Below are 20,498 nucleotides of genomic sequence, written 5' to 3'. Positions count from 1 at the left end.
TCCGCAAAAAAAAATGCAATCCCTTGGATAAAAAGCTATTGAAGGCCTTAAAATCCCCGTTTGTTTTAAATCGGAAGCAGTTTTTTTAGGTGACCCACTTTTAAATTTTAAACGTAACTTAGATCGTTTGATCTCAAATCAGCCTTACATTCAAGGGTATCTATCCAATAGCAGCTAATTCAAACAGCTTACATGACTAAAAACTTTGAAAATTATGACGCACCTTGACTTGCAGGGAATTTTACGGTAACGGTGTCTCGTTACTTTTTCTTAAAAGCAACGATAACGGTAATTCGTTATTTCACGATTGATAAGAAAGTCAAAAGCCTTACTTTGATTGAGTGCGGCAAAGCTCGAGCTTTGGCTGATTCCATACAAAACTTGAATAGAGGATCTTCAATGGTTTCAGTCAGAAATTTTACCTGATTTTTTTTGTTCCCTTGGCATTTGATACCTCAAAAACTTTGAACACAGTACATGACTAGACACTTTCACTTGACACTATCATTCGACACTTCGAAAATACATCCCCTTCGTACAATGGGGATAATCAGTGGTTATTTATTGCTTGGCATATATTGGACAGTGCGTCAATTCAGACCAATCTAGGATCACGAGACAATTATTCAACACAATAACATCAAATGCGGCGTCTAAATAGGATAAAAATAAGATTGTATTCAAAAGAATACCTCAATGCATTTAGTAGCCTGGATTTCTTTGATTGTGCTCAATCTCAGCAGCAATTTGACACAAGCTACAAGTGCCACAAGTTAAAGCAACGACGACATCATTTGCATAGGTGTCCTGTCCGAATAGAAAATTACCCTATTAGTAGATTGTACTTGCTCGTCTTATTTCTGTTACTGAGAATAAAGCTTACATCGATTTGGTATCGCTCACGGGCCATTGATCGGGCTGCCACACCCATAGGGCAAAAGCAAAACGTGGAGAGGCACCAATACTTGAAACCGCTTTCTCCTAATTTGTTCACTGTTGAACAGTATAAACACGGTGAACAGAAGAATCCACAAAGGCCTAAAGAGAACGAGTGATTAGAGCAACCTTTGGGTCTTGCCAGTCAAATTCTTACAGATCAGGGGGTTATTGAAACATCCAAAGATGCCTTGATGCCAACGTTTTTTGGCCGGAAACCTTTGGGCAACCCCCATGGTATACGTTTGACTTGGTTGAACAGTGATCACAGACATCGTTTTCTGGGTTTGGAGTTGTGAACAAAGAGGTTGTGGGGAGTAAACTGGCCAATGGAAATGAAGCGATTGTCCTGGATTGAGCACAAGGAATACTCTGCGTATAAGGCTGCTACTAGAACGGAATGTGGGATTGATAACTGCCAAACTAATAATTAATGCCGGAAGAGCAAAATTAAGAGAGAGAGAGAGACTGGCATCTGATAAGCCTTGAATATTTAATAGATGCAACAAGAATATATATAATTTGAATCTAAAGTTAATTAGTAATGAAACGAAATGGACTTTGGCAAATCCGATAATGAGTTTGGTACATATTTTTTCAAAATACTTCTTGTAGCTCTTAGTCCTTAGGGATTGCAGCAGATTACAACTGATGTTGCGAATCTTGCCAGAGTCCGAATAATTCTAGGATTATTGCGAGTATCAAACTTATTTTTCGTTTCATTAATATAAATATGAAAAATATACTTTCTCATGGTTTCTTGCCGGGGGAAAATCTGGATGTAAAGATTGAAAAACCGTTTTCAAGTTCATAGCTCATCCACAATCAATCGTTCAATAGTACTAACCTAAATTTAGCTCCATGTTATCTGATGCCTGGAGAGAAGCAATAGTTCTAAGATCTAAAACATAAAAATTTGCATTTTTCTGAACCAAATGCCTTCTCTTCCCATGATAATTTGTACTGAGGAAAGTAATTTTTTACCAAAAATATTCCTTGGACAGTTTCCCCCTAAAAAATTCATTTCGAACTCGAGTTTGAACCAAAATTAGTGTCATAAAAGACGCATTTTCTAATTCTTACATCTTCAGAGTATGCGTATAATTATTTGATGATTAGAGAAAAGACGAAATGCCAGTTGAAAAATGATTCCCACATTAATTTTCTTCCTCCACATTCCTGGCTTCCCAGATATATTATGAATGAAATTTGGTTGACAAGAACCTTCCAAAAAAAGGAGCTATTATCAAGTCTCAGACCACCGGAAATGCAATGAAGTGAGAGAATAAATTGGCAACTTTCCATGTTGTTGGCTTACTTATCACAGGCTTGAACGAACCCATATTCCGTTCATTCTTGGACCATGAACTTGATTGCTAATTGACTGATTGTCATGCAGTTTAAAATCGCCTTCAAGTGAAATTGTTATGAAGTGGTCCCATTAAGTCTTCTTTCAGCCCAAGGAGGGATCACTTGTATTATTACGTGTCGTATTTGAAGGGTTCCTGGTCTAAGAGGGTTGGCGATCAACAGTGCTATTCAAAACATGTAAATACATTATTTCAAGGTTACCGATCTTTTTACATTAATTGCATCATTTCGTTCATTTGCGATTTTCCACATTTTTCATTCGTGGACTGACATTATTATTGATTTTTTTTCCTTTCTTTGAAACAATTTAGACAAATAACTCGCTGAAAAATTTCCCTTTGCCCATTTAAGTATTTTATCTTTCGTTGTTTCAAATATTTTTTCTCGGACGGATTGATTATTTCGCCATGCTGTACTCTGTAAAAATAATTCTAAATTGTTGCTTCAGTAACCTATCACACTGAATCCTTTTGTCTATGGCGCCCAGCACAATTCAAGTGAGAAGTAATACCTACTAGAATAATAAATTCATTGAAAAGCGTGCTTTCAAGGAAAATAGATGAACCCTTCGTCATTTTTGCTTACCCCATATTTCCACTTTTCATAATTTTGCTTTTGATTCTGTCCTAAAAAAACAATTTTTGCCTTTTTTTGCCCTTCCAGTCTCATTTTTTAGTAAATTTGCTGACAATTTTAAAAACTCCTTTGGGACAACCCTGGTGATTAATGTTCAATCAATATCAGTGAAAGCTTTAACTTCTCAAGTCAATGGCTTTATTCATCACTTAACCTTGGCTCACAAAAACTAAAGAGTCAGGGCTTTCTCGAGTGCCATAAATAACCCAAGATCTTCAAGTGCAAAGTTTGTAAAAGCTCCATTTGAAACGCATCAACTATTGAGTGAAATTTGATTTCATGTCGACTGAAACTTGGTTATGATCTAATGTAGTTTTTGAGTTATCCTGGTTAGTCACTAAATGAAGAATAGGATTGGATCGAGACGTAAAAAATGGCTTATTCTCGGCTTGATAGTTTTGATCGGTGTAGATGGTACAGATAAAGGTGACAGGGGGACCTAAAAACGATGCAGAGATTGCTGTCGCCTTATTAATTGTAAAAAACGTAACGTGATCCTTCAGTAAATTCTTGTAGCTCCATCACACTTGTTGAAGATCCAGTGTTCCTCAACAATCAGGATAGGCCTGTCCAAGGACACTAAAGCAGTCTTAAGTCTTTAGAATCCTTGGCCTGTCACGGAGTCAAGTCACGACGGAAAGTTATTTTGATTTGCCCTTTCCCATAAAGATCTTATTAAAAAAAAGCGCTTCATGGTACTGAGAATAAAGTTCAATAGCATTGTTAGATTGTTTGGGCATCATTTGAAAATGAAAGTGGATGTTATAGTACAATTTTCATTTTATCTTTTAATATTTCTTTTGGTTCGGTTTGTCAAGGGATTTTCTGACCCCTAAAAGGAATGGAATCCCCAGTGCTATTAAAATGAAAGGTTATAATTCGTCGTTTTATTACCTTTCAATCTTTATTTGATGTATGGTCTATCAACGAATTTGAGTTGGCAGACCGAGCTAGTCCTTGAATGTAGGGTTGATCTGGAATTGACCGCAAAAACCTCCCAAGCAAATGACATGATCAATGGTCGCAATAAAATATACATATCAATTGTTCCCACCTATTTATTATCCTTGATAGACGATTTGCGTTTCAAATTCGTTTGTCCCTCGATTTCATCTCGTGGTAATAATCCTTCAACGTTAAGTGAAGGTCAGAGCAGGTTTGATCTTTTCCAAAAACATATTGCCTCGTAATATTGGGGAATTAATCAAGATGCTGGCTTCAATATCAATAGAAATATATTGCTGTAATTCTCTCATGGTTAGTAATGAAGTAGATTGATTAAGAAATTATTCTCCCTATGGTGTCTGCATAAAAAGGCCATTTCCATGGGTTGGTCCGGAAAAACAGGCAATATGTCACTCAATTGGCAGCTGAGCTCGTATCCTTTTCAGAGGGAGACTTTCCATCCCCGGCTTCTTGGACATCAAACATGGAGTAATTGTCACGCTCATCATTGAACGGATACTCGGGCTCTTTGGTGGCATCTTTGTCCGTGGGAAAGACATCGAACAAGAAGGTTCGACCTTTGATCCCGCGATCCAGTCCGTTCAAAATGACCATGTCCTCGTTGCAGAGATTGAAATCAAGCACTTGTGAGTTCTCTTTTATGCGAGCCTCGTTGACGCTCTTGGGGATCACGATGAACCCCAATTGGAGCAAATGTCGAAGCAGTACTTGAGCTGGGGTTTTGTTCCACTTTTGTGCGATGGTTGTCACCACGGGGTCTTGTAATACTGCCGGTAATGTTCCTTTGAAAACTTGGGATGGCCGACCTATGAGAAGGTAGCATAGATGATGTGATACCCTCGAAAACTTGAACCAGTTCAATAACAGAAGTAACTCGTTCAATAGCTACATACATACTTCTGATCAAAATAGCAAACTTACCAGGCGACCCCAAGGGACCATAAGCCATCAGTTTGATGCCATACTTTTCCATGGTCTTCCTGAGATTTTTTTGTTGCCAGTAGGCGTAGCATTCGACTTGATTCACGGCAATCCGAATGCGGGCAATGTCCATGATTCGGTCGATTTGAGAGCTGGAGAAATTAGACACACCAATGCTCTTCGTGAGACCCAAGTCAAACATGCGCTCCATTTGATGCCACAGGGCCACGTGATCGTCCGTTTCAATGATTACCTGATTTAAAAAAATGACCGTATTAGCACAGCAATTTCCGACAAGTTATCTGCCTTGATCGAGGATCTTACTTGAGCACCCTCCCGAAACTTGAAATTCACGGAGTTATCATCCTCTTTCAAACCAAACGGGCAATGGATCAAGTACAGATCCACGTAGCTCAATTGAAGAGCTTCCAAGCTCTTCTTCAAGTACTTCTCCACGTTAGACGCTTTCATGCCCATGGGCGGCAATTTGGTCACAATGAACAAGTCAGAGCGTTTGAGTTTGCCTGAAATCAAACACATGGCAAGGTGAACGAGGAAGCTTGAAAATTGCTGGGATCTTACTTTGCTCAATTAATTCAACGAAGGACGCTGAAGAGTTCTTGATTGACCTTGCTTTTCATCTGTTCCTCCTCCGTTTACAAATTTGTTTATCTCGGTCAGCTCACTTTCTGAACGACTTTCCGGCTTTGTTTAATAGAATAGTTATTGTTTTCGTCCATAATTTGACTTAAACTAGGCTCGACAGATTGTATTGACGCCACACCAAAGGTATGAAATAATGGATATAACTCAAGCCAATTACAATAATATCTCACAAATTTGAAATATCGGGTACTAACGATAAATTGACTCGTCAAACTCTGTCTTGTTCGAGATTTACACAATAAATAATGAAATCCAATGGAGATTCGTGATTTTTTGAAAATCTGAAAGAAGTTGGCTCAATAATCTTCCTTTTGGGTAAACTGCAGATGGAAAGATTGATAATAAGATTACTAAAAAAGGTGGATGGGTATGATAATATCATGAACACTTTTTCCTGCAATATGAGCTGAAGAGGGGCATTTTTGGGCCAATTTCCTTCGAAGTTGAACTTCTTCGACCTCAAGTAAAAATAAGAATAAAAAGAAGCAAAGTGGACTTCATTGTTTTAACTAGCCTGGATTCTCGAGGGCTTGAATGTGCTCTCAAAACGCGCATTAAGCCTCTACGATCACTAGAATTGACCCTAAATCCTGGGTTGGGACAAAGCTCATGGATACTTTTGAAGACGTACAGTATCAGATACCTTTCGCCCCTTCTCTGAACACTGTACAGTCCCAACTTTTTTAGTCTCTCCCAATACGAGAGCTCTCTCAATCCTGTAATGTTCCTAGTGAAACATCTTTGGACTTGCCCGACTTTTTGCAAACCTGCTGAACTCATTGGAGCCCAAATGGGTGAGGCATATTCAAGATGTGGCTGGACAATCAACTTGTACAGAGTTAGCATCGTGATGCTATCTCTGGACTTAAACGTGCGATATATCCAACCACACATTTGAAAAGCCTTGCCCACCTTCAACTAGATGTGCTCATCGAACTTTCCATGATTTTGGAGGACTACACCTAGATCTTTCAAAGATGAGACCTGTTCAATATCTTTACCTCTATTATCTACGAGGGGAGTATTCAGAGGAGTTGACCCAAAGGTCATTGAGCGGAATTTCATTCCGCTCATGGCCATATTACTCTCAGTTAGCCAAGAGTAGATTCGATCTAAGTCCTTTGCAAGGCTACTGGAATCTTGGCCATTCCTACCAGAAACTAACTTTGTATCGTTGGCATAAGAAAAAAGAGCAATGAGCTGTTGCTTCCGAACTCAGTGGGGTTGAAAACACACTGGAGAACTGATCTCCAAGCATGTTAGCCATAGTCTCTACATTGCTAATGGCTTCCCCATCAACCTCAAAAGGCCCAACAGAGTGTTTCATTTTTCTCTTAGAGTTCGCATAAGAGAAAAAAAGCCTTCGGATTCGACCTGACCTCCTGAACCACCTTACTCTCAGTTTGTAATTGCTCATATTCGATGGAGGCCTTAATCTTTCCCTGGATTCGAACTGCTCTTCAGCCTTTTTGCTACTTTGCAACTCTTTTTGAACAAAGTCTTCCTATATTTTGGATTTTTTTTGTCCGTGTACCCACTTTCGGAACACATTCAGAGATTGCTAGACTGGAGCAAACTTCCTTAAAAACTGAAGCTAATTTATCAATGGCTGCATCTATGGACGATTCCTGTTTCAGAATTGAAACCAGTTCCAGGTCCTCTATCTAATCTTTCTATAATCAACGGCCAATGTTCATTTTTGAACTTGAACTGAGCCAAACCGACCTTTTTAGCCGGTTTTACTCTAGAGCACGCCGGCTTTTGAGTTCGACAGGTCAGTAAAAGTCGAAAAGTATGACTAGGAGAAAGAAAACTAGCCCGTACAAAATCATATTTGTACGTGGGGTCACTTGGGGAAACCATGAGACTGAAAGGAACAAGTCTGTTTTTTGAGCAGATTCATGTGCGCTTCATAAAGGAATATTCAAAGCGTGTTTACGAGCTAGTGTATCCGAGAAATCGAAGGAGCAGCCCAACCATGGCTGGAGAATATTCTCCCTAGGAGTTGTGGATTCAACCCATTCAACCCCAGCGGCGGAAGCCAACCGAAATAGAGGGAACGACGTGTTGTATTTTAACGTTAGCGCAGTTACCTATCATGAACAAGTCCCCTAGGCCTTTCTTAATGAACCTTTTCTCACCACACCCTAAGACGAACATATCTTTGACACGGTAGACTTTCTTCTTAACTATATATCCCTACTTCAAAAAAGACTTAGTCTAACTCAAAACGATTATACACGTCATTAAAGTTTATCAATTGGCCACAAACTTAGAACACCGTAGTCATTTGAAGAGCTATTAGCGTCCTGGCCTGAACTCACCCGAATCGAACCACTTCTTGAGAGCGTCTCCAATTTCTTTCTCGTTTTGATACATGTAGGCCGTATCAATGAGTCGAACTCCGGCTTCCAAGGCCCAATCCACAGCCTGTCCCACTTGGCCTTGGGAGCTGAGCCAAGTACCCAATCCCACCATGGGACAATTGAAGGTCTGCAGTCCCGTTTGAAGCATAGCCATGGCTAGATAGATAGACCGATGGATGGATGTGAGGGTCTGGAACCAAAGAAGAGGACTCACCTATACAATGCGGCAAATGGTACTTGCTTGCACTTTGAGAAAGTGTGATTCTGTGTTGTTGTGGGGGCTCAGGGCTGCCAAAGTCTGTTGCATCAAAGAGCCAAATCTAGAACCTTGACATATTGAGAAACATCCATAAATATGGAACCGACAGTTGCCTTTCAAACTTTTACTTATTGAACTTTGGAAAAAAGCGAAACTTTTCTGACTTCTCTGCTCCTGCCAGGTTGGTCAAATCTGGTAGTAAAAGTCGTCTTCTGGTCAGCCTTGGCAGTTTTAAATTTCACGCTTTCGCCTAGGCCAGGCCAGGAATCGATGCCTTATGTTAGAGGGCTTGACTAGCCCTCTACCTTAAGTGATGGGTATGAAAATGCTTCGGCCAAGACGTTCCTTGGTGTTTTAGCTGTATGAAGAAAAGGTCACGATGGTTGCAATAAACTAATAATCAAACAATTTATGAACTAATTTCAAGATTTCAGCGGCCAAGTCTGTACATAGTTTCGGGCAACATAATCCATTAAAAATTAGGCTATCCCGGAAAACCCGGAAATCCCACGGATTTTTGTCAGACTGCCGGGATTTGCCCAACCCTGACTTCCAGTCGATCGAAAGCAGCGCCTCTGCAATCAGAAACCATAGGGCCATACCCGTTGTCGAAGTCCCCAATTTGCAATGAAAACGAGCCCACCGGCCTAGCTCGCATCGCACACTCTAGCACTTCTAGCTGTTCTACCACTTAAAGCAAATTCCAGCTTGGAATTCTACCCAAGAAAACGGAGAGGTTAATGACACACACACACACACACAACCATAGAAAACCATAACTAGAATGCTTAAGTTCAACAGGAGCTGTACCGCATGAGCATGTTTTCAGGTCAGCTGACGCTGGTGGAAATGGGACAAAGATATTTCGTTAAATCTTGCTTCAGGCAAGTTGAATTATTATCATGAAACGTTTGTTATTCCTCTTTAATCTTAATTTCTTTTAAATCTAAGAAATATACAGGTAGAAAGAGTGGTAGAATAATAAAAACATGCTTTGACATTAGTAGAGCAAATCATGTACTCTATTGATTGCGCTTGTTTAGCAACGCATCTCGAAAATCTCGAAAGTGTAACAAAATGTATATCCGAAATTGCAACGCAATGATGAGGCGGCGATCGCAGCGCCCTTGATCGATCTATATATGAAGTTATCTATGCACACAACACTCATGTAAAAGACGCGTCATCTCCTTTTGCCTGGTTCTCGCTGATTGGTTAAGGGCCGTCACTTGACAGCAGCTGATCAAGGGCGATGAAAAATCTCAAAACAATTTGACACATTGAAGTAGCAGCTGCACGATGAAAAGCAGCACAAATTTTGGGAGGTCATTGGAGCACTTTTCATAACAGTAGAGGTACTAAAAATCCAAGATATAAATCTCAATATTGGACAATAACAGTTTCTAAGGTTTCAAAAAGTTTATTGCAAAAATGCGAAATTCTAAAATACAAAAAAATCAGCCGCAAAACGGCTTTTTTTCTTCTAAAATTAGTTTTTATTCATGTTAATGAGTGAAACTTAGACAGTTTATAAAAATACCTACCTGCATGAACCATTCCTTTAATGGATAAAAAACTGAACCTTCAATTTAATCCCTCAGCAAAGATATATGAAGCCACAAAAGTAGGAGTGATCTCTCAAAATTTAACGATAACGTCATCTTCCTTTCCCGCTTCAATGAGTCAATAGCGTTGTTTGGAACACTCGCTCTCGGCTCATTATAGTAACTGCATGCACACAAGGCAATCATTTCGTTGATCACTGTGGAGTGCGTCTGTATATCCATAATACGAGATGCGGTTGCGTGACCGACAAGAATAACCCTTTTTTGTTAGTACCATTTGGGTATAGAAAATACACATCCATCTATGAGATTTTATAATCCAGACGTGTTCGTTTCGCTCTTTATCAGGTCGCTTACCATGGCGCAGTAATCAGTGAAACCCTCGACTTTAGTTGCCCTCGCCGTCCCCGTTGCGACCATCCCTGTCACAAATCCGGACTCTGCCCGCCACCATGTCAAGGGCCATCACTGCCGCAAAGAACGGCCTTTTGACACGTGCTCATCATCTTTGGATGTGGAACACGCCGCAAGCAAACACCCCCACCCTCCTCGGTAAGCTCCAAGAGCTTGAGGACGTATGGATAGCATTTGAAGAAAAGTGGTCCAACTTCCTCGGCGACGATCCGTCGGAACAGTCCAGCCCGGTAGAAGCAGCCGTCACCAAGTTCATCAAGTTGTCAACCCAGATGGACGCCGACCATGCCGAAGCCGATGAAGAGATTAAATAGGTTGGGAGACTCATCGCCACTCGCGAAGTCAACGCGGCAAACGTTAACCCTGCAATCACAAGGGGCCCACAATTCTGGCTCATGGGAGAACTTAAACCGTTCACGTTGACTGCTACCTCGTCTCCCTTGAGATGCGCCGGTGGGTGAATTGACTCCAAGAGTATGGCAAAGCATTGAACTTTGACGCCACCATGGATGACGTGCAACTCGGCGTCTTCAGGGCCTTCCTTGCCCCCCAAACTATCAGCTGCAATCTCCGCCAAAACCACAGTTGACGATGTTATCAAGCAATTGGAGAGGCACTTTCTGACCCTGTTTCCCCTTTTCAACTGAAGATGGGACTAATTCCTGAAATTTCGCAAAGATGGTCGGAGCTACACCAACTTCATAGCGGAATTCAACCACTGCGCTGACAAGGTGGAGCTCGACACTGTCCGGCAAAGATTTGAGAGTGTTCTTTGTCCTCGTCAGTTGCCAGTCCAAGACGGAGCTCTTCAGGGAGCTCAGGAAGGTTAATAACCCAACCATGAGGACGCTCCACTCAGCCGCCATCACCTATGAGTCCATCATGGCGGAATCCAATACTTCCATCACACCCATCCACCATGTTACGCCCAACATCTCCAATTTTTGATCCCCACCATCCCCGAGACAACTAAAGTTATCTTGGCGGCCATGGAGGCTGCTTGCCGTGGTTGTGGAGCTCAGTGTCATGTCCAAGGCCCGGCATGCCCATGGAGAGAGAAGTGATGCTTCAACTGCAACAAATTGAGACATATAAAGGCAGTTTGTCGCTCATTCAGAGCCCAATCCAGCTCGCCTAATCAACAAAATTATCAAGGACGTCCTCATCAAAAAAGTCGAAATCAAACCGTACTCAACACGCCTAGTTGACGCCAATGACTCCATTGTCAAGAACTTGGGCAAGCTTACCCTTAGTGCAAGTGCTTGCAACAACACCGCTACAACGACAATTGACGCCGTTGTCTCACCAATCTCAGCCGGCCCTCATTGGTTGCCATGACCTGAAAGCTCTGGGCATCCTCACCAATGACTTCGCAGCAGTCCATCAGTGCAAGCAGAAATCCACCTCCTATTGCAGTGAGATCATTGCTATGATTGGTCGGCTCAAATCCCAGTAAAGTGCTGCCAAGGTCAAAAGTCCCTCGTCAGTCAAAGCAGCAGCCGTCTGGGTTGGTGAGCTGCCCGAGAACGCCAATGAGGTGGAGCTCAAACTTCCCCCTCAATCAAAGATGGTCACTGAAGCCATGAAGCAATCGGTGGACGCCGCCATCAAGAGGCTCAGGGCCGGCCCCCGCCTTGCCGTAATGATCCGTAATGCAGCCTCCAGGGGCGTCCTTGGCACGACCCTTGATGACGCCGCCGGGAAGCTTTCCCGCGGAGGTCCTCTTGATATTCACCTCAAGGACAATAAACACGGTTTTAACTCTTCTTCTACATCAGTTAAACCCATACACGTTACAACCCCCCAACAAGTCCCTATACATTACAAGGAGCCTGCTTCCAAGCTGATCTCCGACTTGGTCACATCTCAAATCATAGCCCGTGAGCCCGTACCAACGGAGTGGGTCTCACCTGCCCATTTTGTCCCCCAAAAGAACGGCAAAATACGTTTGGTTATCAACTACCGTCACCTCAACAAGGCCATAACACAACCGGTCCACCCATTCAGTTTCGTCCCTGATTTAATGCGACAAGTAATGCCTGAGGCCCTTGTTTTCGCCAAACTGGACGCCATGCACGGATACTTCCAAGTACCTCTCTCTAAAAGGGCCTCCAAACTCTGCACCTTCCTCCTCTCCAATGGGAAGTTTCAGCCATTGGTGGCTCCCATGGGTTGGAAGGGCAGTGAGGGTACAGACATAGCTGTTGCCCCACTAATCCGGAAGGGTTGGATGTTGAAAATAGTGGATGGTATGTTGCTAAGAGGGGGCTTCAGATCGATAGGACACAGATGAAGGTTAAGGCTCTCAGCCATGATTTTGGAGGTCCCCAAATCAATACCCAGACGACACTCCTCAAGCCTTGGTGCACAACCTATTCACTCTGTCCGTCGACCTGTCAATCCTTCCCCAAATCTAGGCCTATGGCTCGGAGGAATCACTTTGGTTTCAAACCTGAGCTAGTGGATATGTTAGCCACCAGTTGTCACTTCAAGTATTTCTAGTTTCTCAAAGAAAAGTCCTGATCGCTGCGCCCTCTGACAGTAGCCTTTCTGAATTTTGTCTGTCAAAACTTCGTCAGATCTCAAGGGCCTTCACGACCCTGTAGACGGTCGCCCTGGGGTACTAGTGTAAGTGGGTAAGTGTGTAGCTGGTACACGTCCTGTGCGGCAAAGTCGGATGATAGCTCCCTTGTTTCTTGTTTCATTTTTGTTTACGGCTTAGTTTTGTTTTGGACGCCATACTTCATTGGTAGAATCTGAAACCTTGCATGCAAAAAAGATTGTTCTCTTCTTGCACTTGTTTTGATTCTGAATGAAATTCAAAATTATCTCATTTGAGCACTCTAACCCAGGATACGTTATTTGCGAAATTCCAAAACCAAGCGTCATTCTGTGGGTCTGTAAACTAGTTACTTGCATCAATTTTCATGTATATGACCTCTGTTACCAAGACCAAACTCGTCAACCCTAATGAGCCTCTAACCCAGGTCTGTGCTCTAACCCCTGGCTTCTTTCTTTAAATCCATGACCATGTTTTGAGGTGTCACCAGGTGGATTCATGAGTTTGAATGTGCATTGTCTTACTTCCAAAAAAGATAGCACAAAGGTCAAGGTTCTTGAGGAACTAGCTTTAGATAGGCAAGTCTCGTTCATTTCCATGACAGAAACTTGGCTTCTACCAGGGGTCTTAGATGAAGAGGTAGCAATGGCTGGTTTCAATTTAGTTCGATGTGATAGAGTACGCCCTGATAATCTCATTTTTCCGCATGGGGGCGTATGTCTATATGTTAGAAATGACCTGTGCATTAGTCATGTAAAAATGTAGAATGGAAAAGTAGAGGTGTTAGTTTGTCACCTCCAAGGTCTTGATCTGTCCATTGTAACAATAAATAGGCCCCCCTTTTGTTCAGTAAGCTCATTCTTGTCAGCTCTCAAATTCATAGGAAATGAGTTGGACCAGTCAGTAGACAATAGAATTAAGGCCTCCATTGAGACAGATCAGTTGAACAAGGAAAGTAGAGTTGTTCAAGAGGTGAGGACGAATCCGAAGGCGTTTTTCTCTTATGCAAACTCTAAGAGAAAGATCAAACACCCTGTAGGGCACTTTGAGGTCGATGGAGAAGCCATAGACAATGTAGAGACTATGGCCAACATACTTGGAGATCAGTTCAGGATGCTTTATAGGCCATCAGTGACTTGAGACTCTCGAGCTCCCCTGGCCCTGATGGAGTAACATCTCAGTTTATGATGAGATGCTCACAGGTTCTTGCTCCTGTCTTCTCGTACTTGATGCGTTGCATCTTGTACCACGGCAAGTTCCCCTCTTCTCTGAAGGTAGCTCATGTTGTTCCAATTCTCAAAGGGGGAGATAAGTCACTCCCCAGTAACTACAGGCCAATTTCTCTCACTTCGAATATTGCGAAGGTGTTTGAGAAGATCATGAAGTTCAAACTTGTTGAATTTCTTGATATTCATGAAGTCCTTCCTCCTAGCCAGCATGGGTTCCGAGCACATTTTAGCACCGTTACCCAACTGATTGAACATATAGAGCAGGTTATTGAGGGGCTGGAGAGCCATGAATCAGTCGATGTAGTTTATCTCGACTTTGCCAAGGCCTTTGACAAGGTAGATCATGGCCTTTTAGTTAACAGGCTCCATGAGATTGGGATCCAAGGCAAGGTTCTCAATTGGTTAAGAAGTTTCATTTGTGGTAGGAAACAATTAGTTAAGGTTGAGGGATCTCTTAGTGACATACATGATGTCAAGTCGGGTGTCCCTCAGGGCTCCATTTTGGGCCCTCTCCTTTTCATTATCTTCATTGCTCCGCTTCAGAAGCTTGGTAGTTGTAATGTCAGTATCTCTTCTTATGCTGATGACACAAAATTGGTAGTTGGTAGGAATGGTCAGAACTCCGGTTGTCTGTTAGAGGTCCTAGATCAAATCTACTCCTGGGTTGTTGCGAGTAACATGGCACTGAATGGAATGAAATTCCGCTCAATGACCTTTGGGTCGACGCCATTAGACACTCCACTATTAGATGATGAAGGTAAGGACATTGAGCAGGTCTCATCCATGAAGGATTTAGGTGTGGTCCTCCAAGATAATGGAAAGTTCGATGAGCATATCCAGTTGAAAGTTGGTAAAGCTTGGATATATCGCACGTTTAAGTCCAGAGATAGTATCACAATGCTAACTCTGTACAAGTCGATTGTTCAGCCGCATCTTGAATATGCCTCTCCCATCTGGGCTCCAATTAGTTCAGCAGGTTTGCAAAAGCTTGAGCAGGTCCAAAGTTGTTTCACTAGGAAAATTGAGGATATAAGAGAGCTCTCGTACTGGGAGAGGTTAGAAAGGTTGGGATTGTACAGTATTCAGAGAAGGTACGAAAGGTATCTGATATTGTACGTTTTCAAAAGCATTCATGAGCTCTGTCCCAACCTAGGATTTAGGGTCAATTGTAGTGACCGTAGAGGCTTCATGTGCGTTTTGAGAGCACCTTCTAGCCCTCGAGAATCCAGGCTAGTTAAAACAATGAAGTCCAACTCTCTTCTTTCCCGGGCTCCTTCATTGTTCAATTTGCTGCCCTCAAATATTCGTAGGGCTTATGTAGGCGTTGATCCAGTAACAGGTTTGAAGTCAGACTTGGACAAGTTTTTGACTAAAATTCCGGATCAACCTTATATTCAAGGATGAGCCAGATCAGCCAACTCCAATTCGTTGGGCGATCAAATAATATATATATATATAAATAAAAGTCAAGTAAAATGAATAATCTTCTCGTCTTGAATTGCTGGGATTCCAATCCCGGTAGCGGTAAGGAAGTCCGCAAAAAAAATGCAATGCCTTGGATAAGAAGCTGTTGAAGGCCTTAAAATCCCCGTTTGTTTTAAATCGGGCAGCAATTTTTTTGGATGCCCCACTTTTGAATTTTAAACGTAACTTAGATCGTTTGAAGCGATCTCATATCAGCCTTACATTCAAGGGTATCCATCCAATAGCTAATTCAAACAGCTTACATGGCCAAAAATTTTGAAAACTATGACGCACCTCGACTTGCAGGGAATTTTACGCACAAACCTGAAATCAAAGAATGAAGGGTCAAGATCCCAGTAAACTTGGGAAGGACGTTCCTTTTTCTCAATAGCAACGGTAACGGTGTCGCGTTACTTTTTCTGAAAAGCAACGATAACGACAATTGGTTACTTCACGATTGATAAGAAAGTCAAAAGTCTTACTTTGATTGAGTGCGGCAAAGCTCGAGCTTTGGCTGATTCCAAACAAAACTTGAATAGAGGATCTTCAATGGTTTCAGTCAGAAATTTTACCTGATTTTTTTTTGTCCCCTTGGCATTTGATACCTCAAAAACTTTGAACACAGTACATGATTAGACACTTTCACTTGACACTATCATTTGACACTTCGAAAATACATCCCCTTCGTACAATGGGGATAATCAGTGGTTATTTATTGCTTGGCATATATTGGACAGTGCGTCAATTCAGACCAATCTAGGATCACGAGACAATTATTCAACACAATAACATCAAATGCGGCGTCTAAATAGGATAAAAATAAGATTGTATTCAAAAGAATACCTCAATGCATTTAGTAGCCTGGATTTCTTTGATTGTGCTCAATCTCTGCAGCAATTTGACACAAGCTACAAGTGCCACAAGTTAAAGCAACGACGACATCATTTGCATAGGTGTCCTGTCCGAATAGAAAATTACCCTATTAGTAGATTGTACTTGCTCGTCTTATTTGATTTGATTAAAATGAATAATCTTCTCGTCTTGATCTGCTGGGATTCCAATCTCGGTAGCGGTAAAGTCCGCAAAAAAATTTAAAAAATTAAAACAAAATAAAAACTTGAGCTGAGCAAGAACTTAGAGTCTTGACATGAACTTACCAAAACGTGTGGGTTCATGTGCCTTCTTCCTGCCTCCATCCACTTTGGGAAATTAAGAGGAGATCTGGCAGGTTTGGCTGGATGCCTGGTTGGACTGAACAATTGGACAATTGGGGGTGTCAACCCACTCAATAAATTTGAAGAGTTGGGCTACTGAGTGTTGTTTTAGCCAACTAGGAAGGGTATTTTTTTCATTAACTACTCTAAACTCTGTTGAATCTTGTACATGAAAAATCTCTGTCTGCGCACCAGACCTGCATTAAACTTTGGAAGCATGAAATAGATACAAGAACACGGGTGCTATTCATCAAAAGCATGCTTCCAACATCTTTTCCTGCTGACTTCTGTTGGATGAATGAAATCCTGAGCTTGCCGCTAATGACAGTTTTGGGCATTATTAACCAAAGGTTAGCATTGTTAATCAAGAATTCGCTCATGAAAAAAGTTAGTTTTCTAAACCGTAACTGGTACCATATATAGTTCTATGCCCACCTTTGCTAACCCAATAATATGAAATCCCAAATGAAGCAAACAATGGGTAGCCCTTCATTGAGCCATTTGCAGTATTTTGGCTCCCATGAAACTGATGTGAAAAAATTAACCATGTTTAGTGTTCTGTAATCTTGCATATTACCAAACAGTTGCCAACGGAGTCAAATGTAAACAATGGTTACAAACTCATGAATTAGGTAAGATATTGGAAGTGCGACAAGTTTTTGAAAAGATATGTTTTTTGATACTGTCAGTGAATAAACCCAGGCATGGAGAGCCTAATGTATGGGTGGACTACTGACCTCATTTATTCACAAAGCACAAACCATCCAAGTAAGCCAAATGGAAACACAGGAAGCCACCTTCAATGATAATGATATCCCCGAAGATCTCCTCTTGGCCTTTGTTTGAAGGATGGAGATACAAGACCATAAACAGGCGTCACCTCAGGCTTGGGGCGGGTTCAAAAGGGCTGGCAATGGCAAATGCCCGTACAAGAAAAGGAGATCAGAGATCAAGAGAAATGACCTGGGCCTTGTCTTCTTGCCTTCATATTACACTTTATTGATCCTGAGCCTGATCTTGGTGATCAACCTGAGAAGGACTTTAGTAATGCAGGACACAAAGTAAGGTCCCTCTGCTGTGCACAATTTGTTCACTTTGTCTGACGATCCATCCTTCTCTCAGGCAGTGCTGCCAGATGAAATGGATCGATTGTCACCCAACTTTTGCCAAAAATTACCAGTTTTATCACCAAATTTTTTGGGCTACAACGAAAAATAACCAAATATTAAAATGTAAACACCTCATGAGCTTTGTTGTTATTTAAAGGGCCGGCAAAAATTTGCAGATACATATGGTCTTTATTGACAACAAATTTGCCAAAAAAATTAACGAGATTTACACAAAAAAATGCAAATAAACTTTCCAAAACATAGGCACCAACACGTTCTGGAGGTTGTAAAGGCTGCTTTTGACTTCCCTATCAAGCAACACGTAGATGAAAAGGAAAATTATATCACGATATCTTCCAGCGTTGGGATTTGAACCTGCTGTTTCTAGCGTACAGATTTTGCCTTGTCCATGATACCCCCTAGAATGATTCGTATTTTGCACATCTTAATATCTTGTGAAAAAGATAAATATCAGTTCATTAACTAAGACACAATAATGCCAGAGCGTAGAAATGTATTGCAAAACAATTTTGTTAAGAAAAGTAAGTTTTTAAGTTTCAAAAAAGTATGGTAAGTCAATTTTTCCAAAACTAACCATTCACCTCATGACCATTTACCCCCCAAATCATGCGAACACGTCAAGATGTGCCTGATTTTTAAAGGAGTAAGTTCGTTACCCAAAGAAAACTAAAATTTGAAATAGAGTATCTTAAAAAATTGCAAAGATAAAAGAGCTATTTCAGATTGATGGAAAACATCAGCAGGTGTTTTGTAATATGTTTGCAATCTATTTCATACCTGTGTGTACTTTTTTCAAAAATATTTCCTATTTTAGCCAACCATACCCAACCAAAGTTGGATTTTTCGGATTTTTCAAAATCACCAGATTTCGAGGTTCTTTTTGCCGTAAATCACCAATCAGCAGGCGCAAAATTTTGCCCAAAATTGCTTGTAAAATCACTACACATCTGGTAGCACTGCTCCCAGGTTGGCCCCAGAGGATACGGTTTGTTTTGACGACTGAGCTAGTTAGTACACATTCAGCCACCAGTCACCTCTTGCGTTTCTTAAAAAAGTAGCCTTGATTGCTGCCCCCTCTAAGAGCAGTTTTTCTGAATTTTGTTTGTCCAAAATAGGTAAGACCTTTGAACAAACTGGCAAGTCCACCCGGTCAGAACACAAGACTTGCAGGGACAAAATTTGAACTCCAAGATTCGAAGGTGGGCTTAAAAAGATCAACTTCTGCAAACCCAACCACGTCCATCGCCAACTTGGCAAAGAACCACAATGTCAGCCTCTGGAACATTAGAAAGGACTTATAAGATAATCTTGGCTACCTCTCCATAATCTGTTTGGTCGTTATCCCTTGGTCAAAAGTGTGAGCAACGTCAAATCAGCTGATAAATGTAGGGCTCGCTCGTAGCAATACAATACTGGTTGAAAATCTCGCAATGAGAGGATCAAGAGCCCAGTGGCTCTGAGTGTTGAGGGACAAGCCTTGAAAAGTGGATTATTATGGCTTAAGTTCGGATCCTGATATATGATCTATTTTTCCAAGTTTTTCCAGACCAGTTATTGAAATGACAAGACATTAGTTTAGATATTTGTAATGTCCTTGCAACCGAGCTCCCACAGGCTTGCGCCACGGCCTAGGCGACCCCAGGTCCTTGCAACCGAAAGGTTAGCTTAGATTAGGTTAGGTTAGGATAAGTTAGGTTAGGTATGCTTAATTAAGGTAAAGTTACTTAAGTTTGGTTGATAAGGTTAGGTTACGATAAGTTAGGTTAGGTATGCTTATTTAAGGTAAAGTTAATTAGGTTAGGTTAGGTATGCCAAATTAAAGGTGAGTTAATGAGGTTTAATCAAGTCTGGATTGTATCAGCAATGGATCTACGTACTTCTTCAATATCTGTTGGCGTGGGATTTTCAGCGTAAATGACATTGCTCATACATTTGACATTTGACAAAAGCATCTCTTTTGGACTTATTGTCGCTCAAGATTTGAGGAGCAGGATCGGCAATCATGACACGTGCGTTCCATAGATGCATGTTTCCCTCTTCCGTCACAAGATTCCGGCAGGGTTGGCTTCGACGAGGAGGTTGGAACACCAAATCTGGTAGACCTGCCAAATCTGGGTTTGTCTTTTTCTCATATTGGCTTCCGTCACTTCCAATCCTTTGTGGGGAATTGGGCTTCGTTTCTTCTGTGCAATCAGACTCCAGTAGTGCCACTTGACTTCTTCGCCGCCAGAGTTCTTTCAAGGATTTGGCTGTTGGACTTGCGAACCGTGATTGCAACGACACCGTTTTCTTTATTCGTCTGGATGATCTCGATTCTAGCGACGGTTCCCGATATTTTCAAATTTGATTCCGTCTTTATGATGACCACGTCTCCAAATTTCAAGTTCAAAGGAGCGCGATTCGTCCATTTTCTGTCAACACTAAGCTCTTCTACGTGTTGTTTCTTTCATTGATCCCACAATTGGATCAGTTAAAAGTTTTCTTGTGGCATACAAGTGCAAGAAATTGCCTTGTCCATTCTCTATGGTGTGACAAACTACCTACCATATACTAAAAGATTCGGTGTCACAACCGTCCATTGAGATAGAATTTTTTTTCTTGGTTTGTTTTTTCACGGGCTTTTCTAACAGCTACAAAGAAAGCAATCCCCAGTACTATTTAAATATTGGTTATGATTCTTCTCTTTATCACCTTATATGATATTTGGTCTACCAACGAATTTGAGTTGGCAGACCGAGCTAGTCCTTGAATGTAGGGTTGATCTGGAATGGTATTTGAAAATTTGTTCAAGTCTGATTTGA

The 20,498-nt window shown here is 41.4% G+C and overlaps 2 protein-coding genes across 4 annotated transcripts; both read right to left on the bottom strand.

Moving 5' to 3' along the window:
- Positions 1-657: 657 nt before the first annotated feature.
- Positions 658-1,239, bottom strand: LOC131890833 (placenta-specific gene 8 protein-like). Its single transcript, XM_059240272.1, has 3 exons — positions 1,094-1,239; positions 884-1,038; positions 658-807 (listed from the first exon to the last, which is right to left on the bottom strand). The coding sequence occupies exons 1-3, from the start codon at positions 1,209-1,211 to the stop codon at positions 703-705; spliced, it is 378 nt and encodes a 125-aa protein (XP_059096255.1). The 5' UTR covers positions 1,212-1,239; the 3' UTR covers positions 658-702.
- A 2,921-nt stretch (positions 1,240-4,160) lies between these two features.
- On the bottom strand, positions 4,161-10,121 carry LOC131890531 (1,5-anhydro-D-fructose reductase-like). Of its 3 annotated transcripts, none has more exons than XM_059239889.1 (5): positions 10,044-10,121; positions 7,821-8,052; positions 5,155-5,354; positions 4,831-5,083; positions 4,161-4,715 (listed from the first exon to the last, which is right to left on the bottom strand). In XM_059239889.1, the coding sequence occupies exons 1-5, from the start codon at positions 10,104-10,106 to the stop codon at positions 4,303-4,305; spliced, it is 1,161 nt and encodes a 386-aa protein (XP_059095872.1). In that variant the 5' UTR covers positions 10,107-10,121; the 3' UTR covers positions 4,161-4,302. The 3 variants fall into 3 exon arrangements, with proteins under 3 accessions (XP_059095872.1, XP_059095873.1, XP_059095874.1); XM_059239890.1 differs by lacking the exon at positions 10,044-10,121 and adding an exon at positions 8,724-8,740; XM_059239891.1 differs by lacking the exon at positions 10,044-10,121 and adding an exon at positions 8,077-8,222 and having other exon boundaries at positions 7,821-8,018.
- Positions 10,122-20,498: the final 10,377 nt, after the last annotated feature.

Source organism: Tigriopus californicus, chromosome 11 (assembly GCF_007210705.1).
Source record: "Tigriopus californicus strain San Diego chromosome 11, Tcal_SD_v2.1, whole genome shotgun sequence".
Taxonomy (NCBI): Eukaryota; Metazoa; Arthropoda; class Copepoda; order Harpacticoida; family Harpacticidae; genus Tigriopus; species Tigriopus californicus.
The sequence above is the reverse complement of the archived record's forward strand: the minus strand, read 5'-3'. Positions and strand labels throughout refer to the sequence as shown.